We start from the raw sequence: 25,378 nt of genomic DNA on the forward strand, positions 1-25,378 counted from the left end.
CAGTAAATCCCTACACCTGTTTCCCATTTTCCTTAGAAAATATGAAATGAGAGGTGACTCAGGACTTAACTCTTAATTCTCTCATACTTTAGCCAGTATTGACTTGAAAAAATGGCTGCTCATCGATAAAGAAAATGGGTAAAATATTATGTCGTAGGTAAATAACCATTTCATCTATTAATTCATAATAATTTAGCTTCCTAAAATATGTGTTACAAATATAAAGTGATGGCAATGGAAAATAGATGTTGACTTAGCACTGCTTTTTGTGTAAAAAGTTCAGAAGCGGACTATTTTGCTTCCCCCAAATCTGTTTTTCCAGCAATAAATGCATTAAATGTTAAACTGTTTATTTCCATATTTATGACTGAACACTCCACTGCAACATATCTGTGAATTTAACTCTAGAGGAAGCATATCTTTGCGAACGGGAATAAACATTTCATTGAAAAGGCAGAACATTCACTTCATGCTCAGACCCCTGAAGCAATAAGGAAACCCCCTCCAGATTCATAAATGTTAACAGAGATGTATTAAATTTTTCCAGGGGAATGAAGGAACCTCCTCCTTATGTGCTTCTCAGTTAGTTATACTAGTATACTTCAATTATTTTTTGCTCTGCTTGGCAGCACTCCACTGAAATGATCCTCCGCAGGAGACCAAAGCCTGTGTGTGTGGTGCTTACAAATTAAAATAGCTTTGAATCTAGAAAATGGTCTGACAGAGTGGTATTTCACAGGGGTTTTTTTTAAACAAAGGATTAAGTACAATACATGCATGGTCCATAACAACATGATTTCAATCTATTAGTTCAGTATTTCATGAACATTATTAGACATTCCCCAAGAGTTTCTCTGTTGATGCTGTAAATGGTTCTGTGATGTTTCATAACTCACAACTGCTGTAATGTAATGTAATGCTTATGCAATGCTTATGTACGTATTCACTTTAAGCTTGGTAATATCTTACAAATCATGAGGGCAGATTTGACTCATGACCACTATAAAATCTACAATTTTTATTCAATCTCACTGCTAATTTGTATGAAACAATTCTACTGTTATAATGCAAAAATAATACAATGTGTGTAGCATGTAATATGCTGTAATTCAACACAATTTTATTTCTAGAGCAACAGTTCACAGCAATAATATTCGTCCTAAGGTGCTTTGTACTGTAAAGGTAAAGATCCTACAATATAAACATTGACATATGCTGTAAACACATGGTGAGTAAAAAGGAAAAAAGTCCAGCAAGTTCATCAAGTAAAGATGGAGTTCGTCTCTCAAGTTCTAAGAACCACAAGTAGGCCTGTGGTCCAACAGTGAACATGGTGCTAGGAGGTCTTTGAGACAGGATGGGGCATGACCATTCAGGCCTTGTAGGTGAAAGTAAATATTTTAAATTCAATTCTGGATTTAAACAGGGAACCAATAAAGAGACGCCAACTCTCATTGCTTTTAGGACAATTTGATAATAAAGAATGTGAGTAAATGGTTGTGTTAGCCCTGCGACCGAATGGCGACCTGTCCAGTTGTGTGCCCTGTTTCTCGACCTATGATAGCTGGGATAGGCAGTCATAGATATGTTAATGTTTGTGTTGAAGGACACAAGCTTGACAAAAATAATTAGGTAGAAAGTAGAAGCAGAAAATTAGACATCATGTACATGCCCGGAGTTTAATTGATTTTTGTAATCTGGCTTTACACCGTAGAGCGATAACTATATCACCTGAACTGCAGTGTTTTCTAATCATTGTACATAAGGAAAGCATAAGGTGAAAAGCATCTGTCCCAGCTTTAACAAAAGTACAAATCAAAGCTTTGCATTTGCGTAAGTGGTGTGTTCTAGTCTCTGTAGTGAAATACTGTAACTAACGATACTAAATGTTTCACTCAGCTCAAGCAGGACAAGGACAGCAAAAACCCCATTGGCTGAGACCGCGAGAAGATCGTTAGTAACCTTCATTAGTGCCGTTTCTGTGTTACAATGTACAAAAAACCTGACTAAAACACTTCAAAGTCACCATTCCTCTGCAAATTACTGAAAAATCTGGAGAGGAAGTTAATAATGGCTACGATTATAACCCATAAAGACCAATTATAAATAAAGCTTTATTGTACAGCAAACAAAACCAACAAGGAGGCATTCATTGCTCTTTGCAAAAATAATGATTTTATTTTTCTTATTTGACTAAATAATCTCCATCTATTAAATCAAGGAGCCATCTAACATTTAAGTTCTGTCAGTCTGAAATTCCCTATGTCAAAGTGCAACGTGCAAAAATTGCACAAAAATACAACACAAGATGATACAGACACAACACAGTTCAATGGAAATGTGAAAAATACTGAGTATTGTGCAAAAAGTAACTTGGTGTCTGAAGGTGTGCATGTGTGTGTGCGAGATACTGCAGATAAGTGCTTGGTAGTGACGTGTATGAAGGTGTGCATGTGTGTCCTTATGTGGGGTTATATGGACATTTATCCATATCTGAGCTGCTGTCAAGGGATAACAGCAAAAAAAAAATATTGCATAGTCAGTAAAACTCAAAAATAACCACTGGCTTTGACTACCTTAGACAGCTGAAGCATCATATTAACTTCGGGTAAATTTTTTAAATACTTGAGGGCACTTACGTACTTTTTGTCACTTTGACTCAGAGTACATCACCAGTGGGTCCTCCTTGTTTGAAAGAGACCAAGGAATATAGCCCAAAAAAGCCTGTTTTTATGTCCATACGGCCACCTGACCGTAGTTTTAAGACAGACTTGAAACACTGATGTCATCATGAAAACATTTTAATAAGGTCTGTCTTGAAAAGCACAGAAACTAGAATTTACACAGGTCTGAAGCGAGCACAAGACTTTGATGATTTCAGTGATGTAACTCTTTCAGGGAGATGACTCTGAAAGCAATGACAGATACTACAGCTGTAAAATTCTGCAGCTTTGATGTTGCTTCTTTCGTCTGTCACTGCTTTCATAAATGGGAGCGCACAGAAACATGCACGCAAATGTAAAGGAGCATGTCCAAAGTCAGAGGCTCTGTGTTGGAAGACAATTGTGTCATCCTGCATTGGACACTCAGCCAAAGGAAAACCCTTGCTGATGGAGAGATATATTCAGATGTTAGAAAGAAAGGTAAAATATTTCAGGCTTCTTCACTGAAGTCGTTCTGCTTATTCTGAGTCGCTGATTACATAGATTGCTTCGGTCACAGTCTGCCAAGCTTGGGTCTCCCACTTTCCAAGCATCTCTGGTGCATGCAAAGAAAAGACTTCAGTGGATAAAGAAAACATTTAGATTTAAAGACAGGCTCATCATTTAGCTCTTTTATTGCATAAACACAAAGGTATTCACACACAATCACATGTACACACACCCAAACGGCTGACCGCTAAACTGTGGGGAACCAGTGGCTACGATGTGCTGTGAACATGATTTGGGTCTACTGCAGAGAAATACAAAACTATTATGAGAGAGAATTGTTCTGAGAAATCTTCTTTGCTAAGGTCACCATGAAGGCATACAATTCACATATTTTTCACATAATTTTCAGACTGATTAAACCATTCAATGACCCTTTGAGCCCCATCCTTGAAGAGATAATCATGAAAGAAATCTAAATCATATGATAACGGTGGCCACTAATGCAAGTTTGCATTGATTTACATCTACTTTCCCACCACCCTTTTCTTGGTGATGGTGGGATGGGACCCAAACCATTCCAAAAAATACTTGCTATAGCATAACAAAGCCACTGGGTCCACTTAGTGTAGAGTGGCACCATTTCCATTTTTCTTTCGTGTAATTTGGCAGGCCAGTATTATTGGGTGATATTAGCTATTAGCCAAAATATTGGTGTGTGCATTTATAACAGCCAATAGATTAATTTTTTAATAAAGTTCAAAGAGGTATGAAAAAAAAAAAAATCCTCAAATATTTTATGTTGATGTTGCATAGTTAGTATCCACCAGCACTCTGCAACTTCCCTTTTGACATGCCATATAAACAACCAAAGCTGATCCAATCAGAGTTCGGCAGAGCATAAATCATTAAATAAATAACTACACATAACTGAGAAATCTGTTCATGTTTCCTCTGCCTGAAAGGGAAAAAAATATTGGCTAATATATCAGATCTCCAGATTTTTAAATCACCTAATATCGGCATCACATCGGTCTTAAAAATCCTACATCAGTCAGGCTCTATTATTATTTGTCAACCAAAGCCTTAATATAACATGTCCAGTGGATTTATGTGAAAAATTGTTACAATACACAACCAGTTTTAAGGCTCTCAAAACTGTAAAAACCCAAGAGATAATTCGGCAGTGAAACACTCTCTAAAGCTAATAAGGGAGAAAGCTACAAAACGGTATCGCTGCACATCCAAGTTACAGGAATCCACTAGAGAAATCGCAGAGGAAACTAAAACACAGCAATTGCCATGTTAGACTGTTGAAAGTCTGAATTTCTGTCATTCAAACAAATAAGCTGCAGACTCTATGCTGTGCATTACTCTCTTACTGTGGTACCACTGACAGAATCCCTCTCCTGCTGTTTGCAAACCACTAAAAGATTAAATGGTAAACCAGAACATTTCCTAACCCTGTGGTCAGTTTGGTCATCAAAAGACATTGTGTCTTATACAATATCTTTCAACAGTTTGCCAATTTCAGAAGAAAAAACTGGGTCGGCTGTTGTTTAGGCACACATTTTCCATATAGTTTGCAATTTCTCTAACGAGGGGAATGAATGCAGAAAAAACAAGAGGGGAGCCATAATCTCACTACTATTCTTCTAAATTTATGCCTTTCATGCCTAAAAATTTTAGGCTCTCTTTCCATCATTCTTATTGGCTCCATCGGGGGAAATCTCGTGGAAGATGAGCATGAAAATCAGTGGGGGCAATGTAATGTTTTACTGTCACAATTTAAATTTTACTACAATACCTCTTTTCAAAACAGATTTCTGCACAACCTGTGCATCTGCACTGCAAGTGGGATATGAGCTAAGGTGCTCTGGAGCACCCACACGTGAATGAACTCTACTTGACTTTGCTTAAAGTTACTGTTTGCACAAAGTTACTTCACAGTGATCTCTCACTCTGCATGTTGCAAATGACTCACTTCTCTCTTCCTCTGTCCCCACGTCTTTCTCTCTGTCTCACTCTCTCTCGTTGTAACATCTGTCACAAGCTGGAAGCTGCTTCACACCAACTGTGCCTCTCTCTGACTGGGTAGCCTGCCTGCCAGCTAGTCAGCCAGTGTTTTCAGCCCCATTAAACCTCATTGCTGCATTATTATAACAGGTCTATGCCTCTAATGCTCCTTCCTGGTTACACTGCAAGGCAAAGGCACCTGCTGAGGAGCTGGAGGGTAAAGTGAGGGCAAAGCAACGGTTAAATATCTGTGAGAAATGCCAGCTCAGTCTGCGTGTCAGTCTGCATGAGCTGAGACGGTACTCGAGCATCACTTTTCTCCGCAATTCAGCTCACATCTGAAATACCAACACTTCACATCAGAACTAACACTTTATTACCTCCCACGACCCTTAAAGAAATGAGCAGGAATTGAACATGGATGGAAGGAAAGATGAAGAAAAACAGTGTAGACAGAGAAACGCTTTGAAAACAGACAGCTGACCACTTTCAACCAGAAGCAGGCTGATTTGAGAAAGCATTATGTGTTGAGTCTTCCTTTTTACCCATCCCTCTTTATTTAATCATACTCGTTTCCTCTTTTAATCCATCTATTCTTACTTCTCCTTCGCCCACCTCCTTCCAATGCTCTAACTTCCTCCAATCTAATGTTCACCCTCCCCCTTTTCTCTCCTTTTTCCCCCTACTTGCTATTTGCTCCTCCTCTCTTCTCAGATTAAAACCTAATCTCCTATAATGGTAGCCTTGCTGTCTAAAACACTATCTGAATGCTTAATTAATATTTAAAGGGCAGAAATTTTCCTCCTCTCCCTTCTCATTCTTTTCCTGTCCTCCTTCCACCCTTCTCTGCTTCTGTGTCATTTTCCTTCATCTCTCATGGCCAGCTCTCGCCATCTGCATTTCTAACTTCTTTCATCTCGCTCTTCCTCAAGTTCTAATCTTTCATAATGATTGTCTGAGTGTCTAAATGCTCTCTAACGGCTTAATCAATACTTAATGAACATACCATAAATACTTTATGAACCCTAAACCCTGAAATCCCCAGGGTTTCATTAGCCATGGAGATATACACTTTTCTACATCTTCGACATGACTGGAGGCTCACTGAAATCAACACTGGATACTGATTACATCATCATTTAGTCTCTGGTCAGTACATATTATCGTAGCAATGGCAGCTGCTTCTAAGATACGTGTGTTTATGTGTCTGTAACAGACAGATCATTAAAAAATTGTCTATGCAAGATGCCATTTTACCCAGCTGTAACAATACATGGGATATATCTTTTGTAGTAATTCTAACGCTTTCGATACGCCACCTACACATATTAAACTGCTTTGCACTTCCAACTACATGTTAATTTATTACTAATGGATGTGTGAGTATTTTGAGGGAATTGGGTTTGATATGCAATGGGGCACATGCCTTGATGCATGTTTAATAATCCAGGTAAGAAAATCCCAAAAAGTTGATTCTGGTCATCTGGGCGTAGCGTTTTCAGTGGGAGAAACGTTTCATCACTCATCCAAGTGACTTCTCCCACTGAAAACGCTACGCCCAGATGACCAGAATCAACTTTCTGGGAGTGGGGCACATGCTTTCAACTTCCAAACACACATTTTTCAATCAAAAATAAATAAAGATAAAAACGAGACAGATCCATGCACTCTGTAAATTCCTGTTTTCTGCTCTGGTTAATTGGCTACAAAAGGTCAATTAGCTGAGCTAACCTTTAAAGGACTGCAGTAACGTTCCAGCATCATTAAAACTGTAGTTCAAGGTTTTTCGAGTGATGACATATGAGAATATATTCAGAAGTAGAAAAGCTGTTTTCCACTCGGTGACTCTCTAGTGGCTGTGAAGTGGCAAAGAAACCCTGATGACTCAAAGAAATGGCATCACTCTTGACTAAGTGAGAGACTGACTATGTTTCAGTGTTTAATTCAATTACAGGACAGTTTTTTTCTTCCACAGGCTTCTAACACTGCATCTTCACACTCTGTATGACTCATTTCAAGCATTAGGAGATGCCTTTCTAGATAATTGGAGCTACACACACACACACACACACACACACACACACACACACACAAAGATCTCACAGTTATAAAGTGATTAATCCGCTTACCCATCTATCCATTAATTTACATGTTTACTTGTTTCTTTTTCCCTCTTTTCTTGCACTTCTCCCCTGTCCTGGCATTGCAATTTCAATATGGCTTCTTCCACTCTTCTCATGTTTTACTCACTCTGTCTCTACTGTGTATTAAAAGGCCAGTAATTCGTCACAAAGTGCAGTTCCTGCTGCACATCAGTGTGCAAGCTGCTCATCTTCCAGCCGCCCAGAGCTGGAATCAATCACCCAATCCTGAGACACTGAAACCATCAGGGAGGGTCAGACATAGAGGAGAAAGAGACACACAAGTACATGGAAAGGAAGACAGAAAGAGTGTAGGTGGACATGCAGACAGAAAAGCCTTGTGTGGATTAAGTAAACATTTCCTTGACTGGATACAGAAAAAAAGGTTTCATAAGTTGAGCAATTTAATTTCCCTTGGGTGTCATTTGAAATAAGAAAAACAGAAATCATGAGATAGGCGGATACATCTATAGACTAAACAAAACGCTGGTCCAGATGTAACGTTCCATCAGTCATGTTGCTTTTTGTTGTTGCTGTTTATTCTTCAAAGTGACCACACAAATGTAACTTATGAGTGTGGGCCTGATTCCTAACAGCTGAGTAGAAGTGGTGTCATTTCCTGTGGTTATGTGGCTGTTGTTGCTTTCTGGCACTGCGCTGAATCTTTTTCATCCAAGTTTCTCATCTTATGCGAAGCCAGCAGAAACAGGTGAGTGATCCCTGTTGGGATTAAGACTATGCTTTTAGCTGACTGGTAAAAAGTTTGAGGATACTCTTTGAGAAGTTTTTAAGGAAAATATATAACAAATGTTACATGAATTTCTTAAAGCTGACTGCTAGAACGCAAGGTAAAAAGCCATGGGAAGATACTACTATAACATAGAAATCCAAGCACAAGGATGATACACACAAACACCTCCACAGCTCACCCTGTGTGCACACTGTACACACACTTCTCTCTCTATTTAGTTCTCCCTTTCTTTCTCTTCTGTAGTACTGAATGCTGTAATCAACACTAATGGGACTCAGCTGTTGGCCAGTCTAATTACCTGGAATGCAGACAGATGATCACTGAAGCAGGCCTACACACACACACACACAGTCAGGTTTCCATCACTTCAGAGGACATTATAATTTCATTTCCTAAAGACTGACTCTAACCTAAATCACAATATCTTCCTTCGAGTCTTTATCCTAACTCAAACCTAAAATTAAACCTCAAGTCTTCACCCTAAAATGTAATGATTTGCCTAATGGGGCTTTGAGTTTATCCCCAAACACGTCTTCACAATGTGATTGTGTAATTTGTCCCCACAGTATAATTAATACCACTGCACACAGACAGACTGCAGTATTTTACTTTCATGCACCTGCCACTTATGTGTGTGCGTGTCTCTCTGCAGTCTTGGTTTTATGTGGTGTTTTGACGGCATGTGCTTTTAGAGGTTGCGTGTGGATGCATTTGCAAAAAGTCCGTAAGAAGCAAATAAATTTAGCTTCTTACTGTTTATGCTTCTTCTCCTACTCGGGAAGTCCAAGTAAAAAGCCTGGCAGAGAAAATCATGTTGTTAAATTTACACAAACCCTCTCCACTCTTTATGCCTCAGATTTTTATTAACTGAACGATTCCAGTGATTTTCACTAGCTATATTTTCCCATCAATTTCACTTGTGCCGTTTACCTCTAACCAACGACTGGACAAAGAAAAACTTCTTGAAGGAGGTGAGGAACAAGGAGAAACAGAAATAAAGTAAAATAACCTTGAGTTCAATTTTTTTAAGTTGTTTTTTTTTTTTAAGATAGTGCTATGGTCATGACAGAGCTATACACCTAGTACTCTGAAAGCATCACATAATGCAATATACAATAAAAGGATCAAGAATTTGTCCCTTTTACAGTAGAGACAGGGCACGCTGAAATGCTGTCAAGAACATAAAACATTCAACAACAGCAACACAGAGCTTCCAGCCTCATGAGATAGAACAACAAAGATATTGTTAAGACTTAAATGTTCATAAAAACAGAGATTTTGAAACAAATCTTTTGTATGTCTGATGAATGTGTCTGTGTCATCCGAGGCCTCATCAGCCTGATGTCATACTGTCCGCCTGAGGAAAGAATGGGCTCGGGGGAAATCCTCAATCTAAATGATTAATACAACCTGGAACCAAGGCGAGGAGTTGTCTGTGACTCTGCAGGTACACACCCTACTAACACCTTTGAGTATGTGGGTAGGGAACGATATGTGTGTGGTGGGTTGGGGTCAGCATTTGAAGGGCTGTTTAAAAGCTACTTCAGAGGGATTTGTTAATGATTACAGCTACATAGACAAACACACCCAGAGATGTCACACTGACTGCAAATGATCAAGGCAGAACTTATGGAGAGGAAGTGATGGGTAAACAAAAGAGATGAGCAAAAGGAAATTTTAAATAGATGACAAAATGATTATTTATCACGTGACTGCAGCTTGCATGTGAAATATACACATTACCAGTTCTGGGCTGGAACCCTTTAGCCTTTAGAACTGCTTTGAGGCACAGGAGCAACAAGGAGCTGGACACCTCCGAAATTTTGGTCCATATTAACATAGCATCACACACCTGCTGCAGATTTGGCAGCTGCACATCTATGATGCAAATATCCCATTCCACATGCCAAAGGTCCTCTACTGGTGACTGTGGAGCCCATTAAAGTACAGTGAACTCATTGTCATGTTCAAGAAACCAGTTTGAGATGGTTTGAGCTTTGTGAGCCTTATCCTTCTGGAAGCAGCCATCAGGAAATGGGTACACTAAAGGGATGGACGTGGTCAGCAACAACATGCCCAGTGGTACTGAGGGGCTCAAACTGTTCCAAAAAAGAAAAAACAAAAAAAACCCCAAATCCCCCAAACTATTACACCACCTGCCAGGTGGTGGTTTAAGGACGGAGCCACGCTTTCATCTTTTTTATGCCAAATTCAGACCTTACCATCCAAATCTTGTAGCAGAATCAGAATCAGAGAGACTTGATTTATCCCCAAGGGGCAATTAAGGTATAACAGAGCAGCATGACATTAAAAATAAGGACAGGACATAAACAGGCAATAAGAATGAGATAAAAAAAAATACTTAAAATATACAGTAAATACACAGTTCAGATCGGGTGATGTTTTCCAAGACCCACCTTTTTAATTTAGCTTTTACCTAACGTTTATTTATTTAATGCTTATTTATTCTATCCTGCTATTCTATTTATATTATTCATTTAGTTTTACCTAATACCGATTGATTGTATTCTTATTCATTTTTTATCTTCTTACTCTGTTTATACTTATATTATATCCCACTCTTATTTATTTTATCTTTTTATCCTGTTTATATTCTTATTAGGTCATATCTCCAGTGTTTCCTCGGAGGGGGCTCTCTGCACCGGGGCTGTGATCGACCGTGGCTGCTGGGGCCCTGTGGGTCCTCTGAGCCTGGCTGGGGGGCTTGTTTGCCTCCCTTCTGCTGTGTGCCCAGCCTGGAGGCTGCGGTCTGTGATCGGCTCCCGGTGCAGACAGCTCCCTGTGATAGTGTTTCCTCACTTGGCTAATGCGTACCCAGCCCAATTTTACTCTTTAGGTGTGTGTGTGTGTGTGTGTGTGGGTGGGGGGGGGGGGGGGGGGGGGGGGGGGGATGTGTGTATCATGACCGCTTCTGTTAATGACAGTGCGGGGAATGAGTGGGAGGGTGGGGTGGGCTGCTTTTAACCATGTAAAGCACTTTGTGCTACAGTTTGTATGAAAAGTGCTTTATAAATAAAGATTGATTGATTGATTGAATATTTTGTTCAATTTTGCTGAGGTCATTCAAAATGTTGCCTCATTTTCCTATTAGCTAACAGACTGCTGTGGTCTTCTCCTGCTGTAGCAGATGCTCTTCTGCAGGCATTGTCTGTTGCATTCTTATCAGTTCAAAGCAGTCATCCCATTCTCCTCTGACCTCTGGCATCAACAAGGCATTTTCACCCACAGAACTGATGTCCACTGGATATCTTCTCATTTTCAGAAGATTCTCTGTAAACCTTTGCCAATTCAAAGTCACTTAAATCATCTTTTTCCTCATTTTGACGCCATTTCAGGCAATCGTTTAGCAAGGATCAGATCCTGAGTGCTTATATTAAGTATAGTAATTATCATTCTTGAAATGATCAAATATCTAAACTACAACACAACATTGATTTATTAACTGTGCTCCTATGTTCTCTGATAAACAAAACAAGCGTTTTGTGTTAACAAGCAACAATAATCATAGCCACTGCAGTTTTCATCAGTTTTATTTTTTTTTTAAAAAGAGAAAAATGTAAAGTCAGCTCTTCACAGGAGTATTTAAGCTTTACAACACCCTGCAGTGTGTCAGGAAAATGCAGGGAAAAGTCACAAAGACAATCAAAGATTCAAAGCTTGCAGTCCTGGGTACATGGTCTGCATCCTTCACAGTAACTCTGCTACTCTTAATACTACTTTAACAAATTAAAACAAAGTGGAGTTCAGCTCCTAAATTCACTCACACATTACCTCTTCCACCCCTACTCTATCTCTTACTTTCACTGAATTGTTCCTTGATTGTCTGTCTGTATTGGAGCATTTCATTAGACAAATGCAATAAACCAGAAGGCCTGCTGGATAGCTGGATTATCATTGAGGAAGCACTTTCTCGGATAAGGGAAGCGAAAATTAATAAAGAAAGTTTTCAGACAAACTTATTAAATGCATTTTTTCCTTTGTCTTCCCCCCCCCCCTTTTTCTTAAATGGTATGTAGCTTGTCAGACAAAGCACTAGAAAAAGAAGTGAAGAGCCACAGCCAGAGAGAAAACAAATTAAAAGGAAACTGCAAAATTAAAAAAGGTCCTGAAAAATGCAAGTGAAGAGAAGATTTGTGCTCTTGGCAGTGATTAAACACTCACAAGCACTGGCTAAGTGCTTCTGAGTTCTGAATCAAACTCTGTAGGAAGATGAGAGGTATCCAACCATGTTTTTGTTTTTTTCACCCTTATTATTTCATGTTACATATAAAAATGCCAAGATACATAAGTGTAAAAGAAGCTGCCGTTTGAAAACTGGTGCAGAAAAAGTACTATCATTCATTTCATCTTCATGAAAACATTTTTTGAGAAAATGCATGAAAAATCAAAGTGTAAATGCAAGATTTTAAGGCAAGAGCTACAACCGTATTCTCAACTTCATTGAATTGCAGTAAAAGTCAAAAAATGTGGCTGTCATACCAGGGTATATAACACTTGTAGTACTTTATGAAAGCAGCAGAAATTTACACGAGCTGGTAGATTTGCTGTATAACGGTTAAGCTGTCTGTGTCCGCCCACACCTTCTGCTGGCCTCGGCTATAAAGTTCAAGAGGAGAGAAATACTGGTTTACACTTCAATAAAAGACCTTTTTCATCAACTCTGCTCTTCTGACTACATCTGTCTCACTGTAATCCAACCATCAAGGTCAAGTATGTGTATGTGCATGAGTATGTGAGAATGAATTTGTGTGCTGCAAGGAGGCAAGTTTAATCTCAAGGCAATCAAAATAAAGGAAAACCGCATTAGTGCAACTTTCCTCCACAACTTTGAATATTTATTTTTCATAACTGTGATTCAATCAGAGTGGCCTGAATGAAACGTGTTATTTGGGTCAAAGCACTGGCATCCAATCTAATAGTTTCACTTCCATCATTTCACTCTTAAACATTCACACCTACTTTCCTGCACAGATCATTTTTCTGTAAGAGGCCACTGAGCAGCTCTAATGGAGTTCTGGGTTTTCATTTTCTCAAGGACGCTGTTCAGTTTAAGTTAGCTTAGCTCTTCAGTGCCAAACACCCGTTAAGCTAAAATGCATACTTCTGACTTTATCTTTAATTCTCAGCATGTCTTTTAACTTTGTTAAAAACAGAAATACACTTATTAGACAACTGTCACTAAACGCATACTTCATTTTCACGCAGTCTACACGAGTGACTGAGCAGCCACTAGAGGATTTTTTTGCCCCCATACAAACACACACAAACGTGTGTACACATATGCCAGTTGTGTGTTTTGTGCTTTCACATGACACTATTTCATCCTGATCAATGCCTTTGTCCTACAGACCCAAAGCTCGAAAGCTGTGGCCTGTTGCCATGGTTATCTCTATTTGAAACCAGAGGGATTAACCTCTGTTTGGCTTGGGAGAGAGACAGGAAGATGGAAAAAAATGAGACAGAGGAGCAAAACAAGAGAGGAAAAAGTGGAGGAAAAACAAGGATGAGTGAGAAATCCAATGAGTAACGAAATAAGCCAAACTGACAATAATAAACAGAGGGCCAGAGACACAGCAGTGTCCATTAACCCCCAAAAATGTGATGTTTTGTTTTTTTCCCCCCAAGTTTTCTGCACCACAGGGAGTATCAATCAACAATCACACTGCTGTTGGGTTGTTTTGATTAAGTAAAAATAACTGAACAAACACTGGTACCATGAATTGTTTTTTTTCCCCCAGATTGTTTTTTAAAGGCCTTAATTGAACCGGGTTTTTTTGTTTTTGTTTTTTTAAACAGCAAGCACTGGTATAACCGGTGTACCTGCAATACCAGTAACATAATCAGCACTATAATGTTACAAGTAACGAAACAAAAACAAATCTGTGACTGACTTTATTTACATCTGCAATACTGCCAACTTGATCCCCTTCTTAAATTTTTCTTTTGGCCCAGCTCTGTTGATTTGGGCTACACAGAATCCACTGTCACACAGCACATTTCAAAACTAAATATTGGGATTCTCTCACTGAGATGTTGCCTTTTCATTGCCAGTTGTTATGCTTTGTTGTGAAAAGCAACAAAAGCCATAGATGTTACACACAGAAAAACATAGTACAGAAAATGATCCTCTTTCTCAAGTTCAAGAGTGAGAGTTTGAACCAAGCGCTCTGTGTTACAGACATTCAAAGCACATGTAGAGAAATTTAGGGGAACTAATGTAACATGGTAGCACAAAAAAGAATTTCAGCTGTACCCGCTTTGCATCAGAAGATGGGCTTTTGAAGATGCAACTTCATTTGCAGTATGTGGTCGCTGTGAACCTTTCAGTGTGTGCTGCTGTGGAGCTAGGATGAGAGAGTAGAGATTTTCTCGCCATCTTTTGATGTCGGGACAAGGGCACAGTGGGGCCAGCTGACAGCTTGTTGGGCCAAGGTTATTTACTTTTAGAAAGGGAAAACCAGCCTGAGTCAGCAAACACTAAAGGGCAGTCACACATACGCACATTCACACACACTCGTGCGAAGACACATGCACATACAGATGAACATGAGCATGCCTATGTACGCGCATCCCACCCTTGCCGAACTACACACCTACACACGCAGCACCAAGAGTTTAAATAGTCTCATCACAGGAACACCATTGAGAAAACAGCAATCTAATTACCATCATATCCTCTACCAAGGACACCTCATGATGGCAGGCTCACACTCATCTATTCATTTTACATGTACAGACCACATCCTCCCCTCTTACAAAGCCATTATGCCTTAACAAGGGTTCTTAAACCCTCCCAGTCCAAACTGAGCAGGTTTAGTGTCCTCCCGAGACAGAACCTTGTTAAAGCTGCGTCATTAGGAGCAGCCGCAACAACCTGGCCTGTCTTCTATTTCAGGGGCATTACCCCAAATCGTACATGTATAGGATCTGAACCAGGAATAAGCAGTAAATAATTAATAATAACCCCACTACCAACACTCACACTCCACGCACACACAAAGGAAAAAACAGGAGCAATTACATATGATTTATTATAATAGTATGCATAGCAGCAGAGAGCCAACCACCCTTATATTTAACATTCATAGGATCAGCCAGGAATTTTCACCCTCATGCTGAACTTTGGTTGCTAATGTCCAATTTCCTTTCTCTAGTCAGGATGTGAACGTTCCTGAAAAAGGACAGCCAGTGGCTGTCATTAGGATTCTCAAAGTTCTTGACATTATCAATCATTTTCATTTTTAGTTGCACCCTCAAATTAAGCCAGCCAAAGGTCATAATGATGGAGTCTGGTCATACGGCTCTTTTATACTGAGCAACATTATTTATGTCCTTACCAAGCATTAACTCAACTTGGCACATTTACAGAACTGATTATACCATCTTTAATATAAACAAATTCATTGACATTTAATATATCAGTTTATCTGTACTGAAGTTCCACCTCTACAATCTATTCGCATTTTGTTTGTATTTGCATCCAATATAAATCTGAAGCATTTGGTGTGTATCTAGAAAAAGATCTTGAAATGAAACCTGAGGGACATCCCGTGTTAAATTGCTAAGTTTTTCAATACATCTGAAACTTAAACTAGAGATACAATCAAACAGGCTCATATACTTTAAGTAAAATAAGTACAATTTTGTTTCTATAGGACCTCATCAAGATAAATATCAAAGTCCTTCATAACAAAAATACTAGGAAAAAAAAGTTAGTCTAAAGTAAGTATAAAAAGATGGTTTTAAAAAGAGATGCATGCTATCAAAACACATTTTTGTAATACAAAATCTATAAATCAGATCTCTAAAATTATGAGTATTTTGCCATAAAAATACAAACCTCCTTAAGGAGTTATAAATAGACCCTCAATCAATCAATTTTCCTGTAGACTCCTGGTGGAGCACAGGGCCGCAACAACACCACGCCAACGGACTCTGTTCTGGGCAGTTCTCTTCAGCTGGGTCCGCGTCATTCAGACGGCCTTCACTTCGCTCTCGACAGATCTCCTCCACGCCTGTTTGGGTCTCCCCACACAATAGACCCTGGATAATTAAAACTTCTGACATCTTGATTCTGTTGTTTTCATTGCTATAGAGGTATGTGGTATCACTACACCAGGATCTAAAGAGCTCTCTAAGGCCTTCAAAAATAAGCTCTGTCTAGCTTTGAGTCTGGCAAGTGACCCTCCACCGCCCCACTCTTCTCTGGAACAGACTGTTTGATGCCTAAAGAAGTCTACAAGAACAGAAAAATTTGGTCACACTAAACTGGAAGTAACTCGCAGAGTGCAGATCAAAGAACTTTCCAGTACAAGAATGTCAAACCGGCTGTGAAGCATGGCGGCGGAAATGTTATGCTGTTTGGGGTTGCTTCACTGCATCAGTACACAATCTCATTCCTTTACACAAAATAGCTTAACTATTAAGCTTAAGTGGAACTTGAGTTTTTACTTGAATAATGATAAGAACATTAGCGCATCCTCAAACACATGGCGAAAAGAAGAAATAGATAAGCATGGAATGACCTATTGCAAGGGAAGGGATTTAAGAAAACTTGTGTCAGGGACACAAGGAAAATTCTACAAAACAACTCCAAGCAATCATTCTGCTAAGTGGGCAATACTCTTTATCAATGTTTTTTCTCCAGTCAAAATTGGAGAAGATGACAATTGTTAAACAGCTAAAGTTTGCCTGAGGGATATGCAACGAGAGACAGATGTTGCAGATGAAGAACAGTTAAGAGACACTAGTAAATATTTGGAAAACTCTTTCAAATTAAGTGTAGGTCATAAATCATACATATTTATAACACTGTCAACAGAAAGATTAAGATTTTTTGAGGTACTTGTTATTTAATTGTTGCTAACAACCCCACTCACACTACAACTAGCGCCATACAATTCACTGCAATTTATTATGTATAGTTTAATTGGAACCTTGTATTACAAATGTGGTGGAGTAGCTCTAACATATCTAAACCCTCCATGTGTGAAATTGCACATAGTAAATAGTCATTAGAAAAATACAACAGGACCAAGAGCTGAGGTAATTAACGCAATACATCTCTAGCATACAAGTGCCATTATTTTCTTTGAAACCACAAATCCTTCATCTGAGTAAATGTTACAAGGACACCCAACTCAAATGTTATCGTCCCACTGAGTGGTCATTATCAGCTGTAATCAGTCTCAAAGATATCGCCAGCAGGCATCCAGGTGACGGCAACTGGTAAGCATTGCAGGTGTCCAACTCAACAATCACCACAACTCTCTGTGCACCACCCTCTAAATCAACAAGCACAAATGACTTCAAGGATTTCAGTGAAGAGATTTTTCTAAATGAAGAGGCAGAATGGAGATATGTAATTGAAATGAATAAATACATAAAAAATAGATAAGTGAAGAATAGTCAGACTGCATGGCAGAGCGAGAGGAAAAGGCTTCATTGGTTTTCAGTGGGCATGTACAGACTCAGACGTACTAAAAGGTTACAGCATTTGATTTGTGATATTCCACTCTAAAGGCTCTCTCTCTGTCTGGAGGAGCAGTTTGGCTACTGCTGTCCACAAAGTTTGATCGATGGCTGAATTATGCCATCGGATTGTGAATCTAGCCGACTATGCTGTCTGTCCAATGACAAACAACGAACGTGCCTGGCCACCAATAACAATGAGAGATGTGAGGACCGAACAGCCAATCAAAAAATAGAAGCAATAGTGTCCCCATAAAAAGGGACCTTTCACACAGCCTCTCTCACTGCCATTAATATACTTCACTCATATGTATTCCACTGAGTGTGTGGGGGAAAAAAGATTGTAAATGCAGCGCCACCCTTTTCTTCCTCACACCCTCCTTTTCTGCTAGCCTTTTATTTCCTTCTTATACTTCCTCCCTCTCAGAGTTCAGGCTGCCCACTCCACATATACTCCATCTCTCTCCATCCTCCCTTGCTACAGTTTGGGCTTCCCACTCCCTCCCTCCATCAATCTCCGCGCGCACCCTCCCTCGCTCCAGCAGCCCACTCAAAGGCTAATTCCACAGAGGGAGAGAATGTGAGGATAGGCATTTTATAGTGTTTTCCAGTTATCTCCGTCCTTATAGAGCTGTTCTCAACCCAGCTCCATCAAACCAAGCACCACCCCCACTCTCTAGCTGCCTACTCCATCCCTCCTCTGTTCATGGCAATACGTCCCTCATTCGTCTTTGTTTTCCGTTCTCTCGCGGGTAATGCTGGGGTGATACCAAATCTGAGGGGTTTAATTTCTTAATGAGCCATTCAGTAGTTGAAAAGCATCTTACTCTAACAAAATGACTGAAAATTGCTTGAAATGTATTATCTAATTCCTCTAAAATAATATAATTTTATATGTTATTGCTGTAGCTGATTGCGTTGCATTGCTGAAATATGAGGCTATGAAGATCTAATGCTTTCATTTACCACCAAACAAACCGTGCATTTGCTTGGGAATCCATCCTTTACCGACTGTCTTCTTAAACATGACAAACTTCAAATTCATCCCCAACCTGTACTGATGTTAGCAAACATGATTCATATGGGCCTGATTCCATTTCCATGACACGCTCTCTACATATTAGTTCTCCTTTCAGAGTGACTCAGATTTACTATATGTACTGTCTGCGTTTATAAATCTGATGATTTGCAAGTAATTGCCATCTGAGTCAGATAGTGCTTGTTTAGAGACAAGTGGTCTCCAACCTGTGGAATCGCTTTGGTCCACAAATATTTGCAATTGGTCACCAAATGTGAAAAAAGATTGAGTGCAATCAGTGGCCAACCAACAATTTATCCCAGTCAAAAGCACCTTGTTATTCATTTTCTTGGCCATTACACCAGCTTCATAGTGCAGTGGTTTACACATTTACACAACAGGCGACAGATCCCAAGTTTGAGAACAGGAGGAAACAAAGGTTGTGTCAGGAAGGGCATGTGTTGTACGGAGCCACATCAAACATGTGGCTCCATCTGCTGTGAGGAAGGTAAGATGCCTGGGAAAAACAACAACAAAAAAAACTGTCATTGAGCCACCAGCAACCATCTATACTTCACTCGTGATGTCAGCCATAATGCAGGGATCTGTGGAATTCATGTGATAGTTACTGCTGCCCACAGAGACTACAAAACATATAGTGAATTAAGAGTTATGAAGCTAATAACTTAAATTAACAACCAGGGACTTTGATCTATACATACATATATATAATGCCTCTTTTGCCAAATTGCCTTATCTAAAGACCTATGGAGGACTCAGAGTACAGAGCAACCCTCTACGCCACAGCATTTGATGTAAGCAGCAACAAGTATCCTCAGTTTTTATTGTCTGCTCTGCCATCTCAAAAAAGGCAAGCATTTTACTGATATTACTTTTGTTAATGAAGTATTTATGAGCCAGGGCCTTTCGAAAGAATGGTTTTTGGCTGCATATCGCATAAGCTCAATAACCTCAGGTTCTTGCAATCTATCCTTTAGCGGTACTGTACACTGAGGAGGGAGGGAAAAAATGCCACGAACGGATAATGAGTCACTTATGTTTTATTAACATCTTCAGTGTTTACCATTTTTTGTTATTTAACTAGAACATTGACATTATACAGATTTATAAAGGTCTCTACCAACAACAGCATGCATGTTCCCGTGTACTCTTTATGCTCATATACTAAAAGACTTCAGTTCTGTTTTCAGTACTCTAACATTTACTGTTGTGCAAGTAATCTCTTTTGATTGTATAATACACAAGTTAGTAAAGCAGTAAAATGAAGAAACTGTTATGTGTCACAAGGAATTATCATGATTACTGTAATGATGAGAAATATTTTTTCATTAGCAATGCAACAGCGGCGCATTAATCACCCAAACACCTATATTCATCTTCATTTTCCTCTCAGTCTCCCTGCCTCTCACGCTCTCTCCCCCATCCAGTCCATCTCTTTCTTTTCTTTTCTCACTTATCCACTTAACTCCTACATCTCTCTCTCCCATCACCCTCTACACACACTAACATAAAAAGACACATGCACATACACGCGCACACACAAAGCCAAGGGATGGTAATGCAGGGTTAATATGATTGGAAAGCAGCTGATGGTTGTGCACATTCAGGCCAGATTACATTTAATTCGATTGGGTTTCACTCACTAGGATCCCTCCCATTCCCATTTTCCTTTCTGTCCTCCTCCTCCTGAATGTCCTCTTCCTGCTATTGTTTGGCTGGGGGCTGTCATGTCTAACGAAAAGACGGTAAATTCAGCTTTTATAACATCCTTAACCACTCAGATCTGAGCAACTTGCAATGCAAGTTGATGGCATGTTTTGTTTTTTTGTTTTTTTTTAAAGAATGTAGATGTAGAAATATTATAGTTGATATCTCTGAACACAAACAGAGAATCCAAATACATTTTGTTTAACTGCACAGAGACAACCTTCTTTGTCATAGCTGTGTATTCAAGAACTATCTACATAGTTTATAAATTTAAAACTCGGCTTTTCAGTCACAGGCTGCTCTTTATAAAGCAGAATAACACCAACATTTACATTATATGCGCTGGCTCGTGAAAGTATTCAGGTGTATTACTGTATATCTGGCTGACAAAATAAAAAATACAGAGAAAAAAACAAACAGGTTAAAAATATGGTGACATGGTTTCCAGAAACAAACGGATAACAGAGTGATAGACAAGCAGGAAGCAGAGTGGGGAAAAAAGAAATGCTCTTGTCTTCCTGTGTATGTGTTTTTGTCTGGTTCATCTTTATTTTATGTCTCAGTCGGTCCTGCCGGCCACCTCTTCCCATCACTAACCTCAGCTGTCAGACACACACAGACAGGCATATAAAAGCAGTACACATGCAAGAAAGCTTGCACACACCGTTTATATTAGTAAATAAAGTCCAGGGGAGCGAAGGAAGAAAGGTAGGAAAGAATGAAAGGAGGAAAAAAAAAAGAGGCAGATAAATGACAGTCAACCAGTGTCGTTAACTTTGTGAGTGCCCGTTTTCTTTCTACCCTTCACACACTGTCCTTACTCAACCCTGTAACTAATGACTGTGGAGGAGGCATTGCAGCACCTGCTGCACACATACACACACGGTTTGGGGGAAACATGCAACAGAGGAAATGGGGAGGGTGTGTGTGTGTGTGTGTGTGTGTGTGTGTGGGGAGGGGGACTACACCAACCCCTAAAATAGGATTAAATGGTGGGATTGGGGGTTAAAAAAGAAAGAGAGAGAAGTGAAGACAAAGACAGGAGGTGCCAAGGACGAAGTGGAGGGGTGAAGAAAGAAGGGAGAGAATAAGGGAGGGAGGTGTGAAGTGTCACTGCCAGTAGTACCATCTCTCTAATTAGCATAGTGACCTTGGCCCTGTGTAACTGTTATTATATACCCACCCACCCACACACACAGGGGCTTAGGTGATTTTGTGTTTGCAAAATAAAATAATGCCCTGATATGAATTTTAATATTCAATACTTTCACATTGCTGAATGTTTTTACAGGGCTAGACATGCTTTTCACAAAACATTTTGTAGTGTATAAAATGCAGAGAAGCACCGATTCACATGTTGGTTAAAAATCAGAGCTAGAATTTAAATAATTCGCTGTACTCTGTGTAATAGTGTTAGGGGGATTCAACCTACAGATACTCTTACAAAAAGAGAAGGCAAGAACGAGGCTGGGAGACAGAAAAACTAACTGTGAGTGAGCTGGCGAGAGCGTGAGGGAGTACAGCTGTAGAAGTAATCATCTTTCAGGTCAACAGTAATTACCAAGAAGACTGAGGAAGTGAGTATAGGACACACGCACATACACACAGTTTGTCTCTTCTCTCATCTTGGCTTGCTGTGTTTTCTTCTCGTCTCATTTATTTCACAACCAAAACATGCACCTGCTACAAAAGAAGATGTCAGTGCAAGCTGCAGGGTTTAATGGATAAAGGTTTCTCGCAGTAAATCCAGTTATATACACACTAGCAGTCTAATCTTGCTTCAACTGTGCTCTAATTAATTCATGAGTGATGTCAGGAAGTTACTGTAATCATGGCTAACACTGACTGCTTACACTGTGACATATACTGCTGCTTCCAGCTCCATTTTAAGCTATTTCCAGCGTCTTGCCCTAAATGTAACCTCTCAGCACAAACCCCCTACATCTCTTACATTATCTGTCATGCAGCATGATGGTTCCCGTGTTTGGTTTTCCTGCTGCCCATTGATTCGTTTCTGTCCTCTGTCATATGTATAAACCTGTCTGACATTTCTGATTCGTTGTCTTGACAGACCATACTGCTGGTTCAGCATTTAAACAAACACGTAGATAACACTAGGGATGGATATAAGCATTATGCGGCGTAGTCCATTTCTCTTCTAAGCTCCTGTAGGCACAAATGCTTACATCTATGACATATCATCTTGTCTCCCTTGTAGATGTATTTTTCCAACAATGGCTCTTAAAAGTGTTTTTTTTATACAACACAACTTTTAACTATTTATACCGTTGCAGAGGCAGTTAAGCAAAACCTAGATCCTGGGATCTGTAGATTCACAATCATGTTTGCCTTTACCTTTTTTTAAATATAAAGAAAGGAAAAGAGAAAAGATATTTTAAGCACCAGATCCACAGATAAGCAATTTTCATGCTATTCATGTCTCTACAGACTCATTTTTTTATTCATCCTTCCAAACAAGGTCAATGATATAGTACTTCCTCTCAAAACCTATTCTATCGTCAGTCACTATGTTCAGGTCTCTTCCAATCAGTTTTAAAAGGCAGTAGATCTCATGCTTTTTACTGTATCAGAATATAGTAAGCCTCTGGGTTTCCTGGTAGCTGGGGGTAACTATAAAACAAGAATATAAAGTTGTGAGATATAATTTTTATACTGTATAGGCTGCATAGATCAACACTATGAGACTTTGAAACAGGTAGGAAAAATGTACTGAAAGAGCTTCAGGGAGCATCATGAAATATCCCACACCATTTATGTTCTCAGTGGGGGATTATAACCCTGCCTTTATTTATCTGGACAAATGCTTTCGACACAGAGTATGTTTTCAGATATTTAAAAGTGATATGCATATGGCATGCTTGGCTAGATTTATCTTTGCAGATTGGATGCTATGACATTTAAGGCCAGCACTGGCTCAGTAGTGATGTTATCCAAACATCCCGAAACCCCAAAATAGGTAAAATAGATGTTTCATCCCTCTTTGAAACAAGCTGATCATCTCTCTCTCCCCCCTTCACTTTGGCTGAAAGACTCAACTGTCTTGCAGATTAGACGCAAGATCAAAGCTTACCATCTCAGCTAGCCTACACAAAATCTCATTGTACTGCTATAAGTTTTCGCTTGTCAGTCTCTCTAATTTAAAAAAAAAAAAAAAACTCAAATCGAGTTGCTCAAATTATAAAATGTTCAAGCTTAGACTTGAGATGGAACATCCTCCATCAGTGTTTTAAGACAGACTTATTTACTGCTCACTGATCTGGGATGTCAGCAGCTCTTCTGCATAATTAGTTCATGAAACTGTAAGAAGTCTGTAATTTCATTTGAAATGGACTCTTTGCCCTCCATTCCATCCCTCCAGAGAACTCAATCTCCAAGGAGTCGAGGGTTCTCCCCTCTATAACAGCTAAACACATCAACCCTGCTCCTCCCTATCCCAATACCCCCCCGCCCACCACCCCTGAGCCGTTACGAACAAAATAAGAGATGGAAGTCTAATGAAAAGAGGTTTAATAGAAGAGCAAGGCAAAGGTGGCTCAGAGGCTTGCTGCTGTTTAATTCAATGGGATGCTCTTGGTGCCTGAAGACTGGCCCATTTTTAATTGCACTCCTCTCTCATTTAGAAAAGGAAGTATGCAGGAATACAGCTTTAATGAATCTGAAAACAAGACAGGCTATTCACTGTTTCTCTGTCTTTCTCTCAGGCAGGATAATGTGATTGTGCTGGTTAGGTCCACATGTTTCGTCACAGCATTGTTGTCCTCCAACAGGCACACATGCGCACACTGCAGATTAACCTGCATGCTTTCCTTAAGAGAAAAGAAAGATAGGCGTGTTCCCTGCTACAATACAGTCTTACAAGCTATGCTAAGGTATGCATATAAATTTAACAAACACCCACTTTATCTAATCTCATCTGTCTTTCACACGCTTTTAGACCCTATTAAATATTATGATCCTGAAAATAAAACTGAGCATCACTAAAGGGCCACATAAGACCAAAAAGCAAAGAGAGATTGTGGGAATGTAGGAAGGCAGTCAAGCATGAATCTGTGTCATTTTGTTTGCTTGCCATGAAAAAATTGACTCCAGGACTAATTCGATCAGTAATCTCAAACCGACTCGAGCAAACCTGCACCTGTCAGTCTCAAGTCAACCCAAAAGTATTACTCACGTGTAAACCAAGTGGTCACGGTAAAAGTTTTGATCATCTCATTTATGTCATTGCAACATATTAAAAAAAGTCATCTCACCATCTATTATAATCAGTTTTCTTCAGGAGTTACAACACCACCTCATCAACACCAACACCGCCAAGTTAATCAGACCACAGACTGGAGCGTGTGACGGAGCTTACCTTTGCCATCTGTGCCTGGACTCCGCTGGCTTTGAGCGAGGCCACAGCCTTCTGAGCTGCTGCAGGGCTGTCGAAGTCCACAAACCCATACCCTGTACACACAACAGAAGTAACACAGATGCAGAAAGTGTCAGGAAGATGGAGGATGGTAAGGAGGAAAGAAAAAAGAAATGATAAAAATAATCAGGATTGAGTAAAGTTCTGAATAGTGCTGAGGAAGCTCACTGCTGATTTCTATCACAGACCTGAGGCTGTGTTCTGTTTTCAGTGCATTAATGCAATAAATATGTGGAAATATAGTCAGGTCACGTATTTAATGAAAGCTGCTAGTTCTCCCTTTAAATGCATTTTTGCACAAAACATTAAGAAAACTGGTGATACAACAATAACTATACCATGTTTATGGTCCATGTTTTTGTAATGATTTTTAGTGTATTTCAGTGCAACACAGCTCTGCAACAAACTAATAAAAGCTGCTCACTGTACAGTCTCTGTAGATTAGTTACGTGAAAAAGAAAACCTCGACAGGGCTCTGTGCAGTTCTGTGAAAAACCAAGTTCTTCACCACCTTTCACAGCAACAATTTGAAGCAATCAGTTTCTATATGACCATCAGTCTCTCACATCTCTGTGGAGGAATTTTGGCCCGGTGTTCTTTACAGTGTCTTTCATTTCACTGTGGTCCACAACTGTTTTAAGGTCCTGCCAC

The 25,378-nt window shown here is 39.5% G+C and overlaps 1 protein-coding gene across 7 annotated transcripts in view; it reads right to left on the reverse strand.

The window, feature by feature from the left end:
• rbms3 (RNA binding motif, single stranded interacting protein) overlaps positions 1-25,378 on the reverse strand; it is a 157,034-nt gene that overhangs the window by 39,729 nt on the left and 91,927 nt on the right. For all 7 annotated transcript variants that reach the window (XM_019364888.2, XM_019364887.2, XM_013270446.3 and 4 more), the window contains one exon: positions 24,671-24,762. In XM_019364888.2, coding sequence (XP_019220433.1) covers positions 24,671-24,762 — 92 coding nt within the window. The remainder of the gene's footprint in view (positions 1-24,670; positions 24,763-25,378) is intronic.

This window comes from Oreochromis niloticus, linkage group LG11, assembly GCF_001858045.2.
Source record: "Oreochromis niloticus isolate F11D_XX linkage group LG11, O_niloticus_UMD_NMBU, whole genome shotgun sequence".
NCBI classification, from domain to species: domain Eukaryota; kingdom Metazoa; phylum Chordata; class Actinopteri; order Cichliformes; family Cichlidae; genus Oreochromis; species Oreochromis niloticus.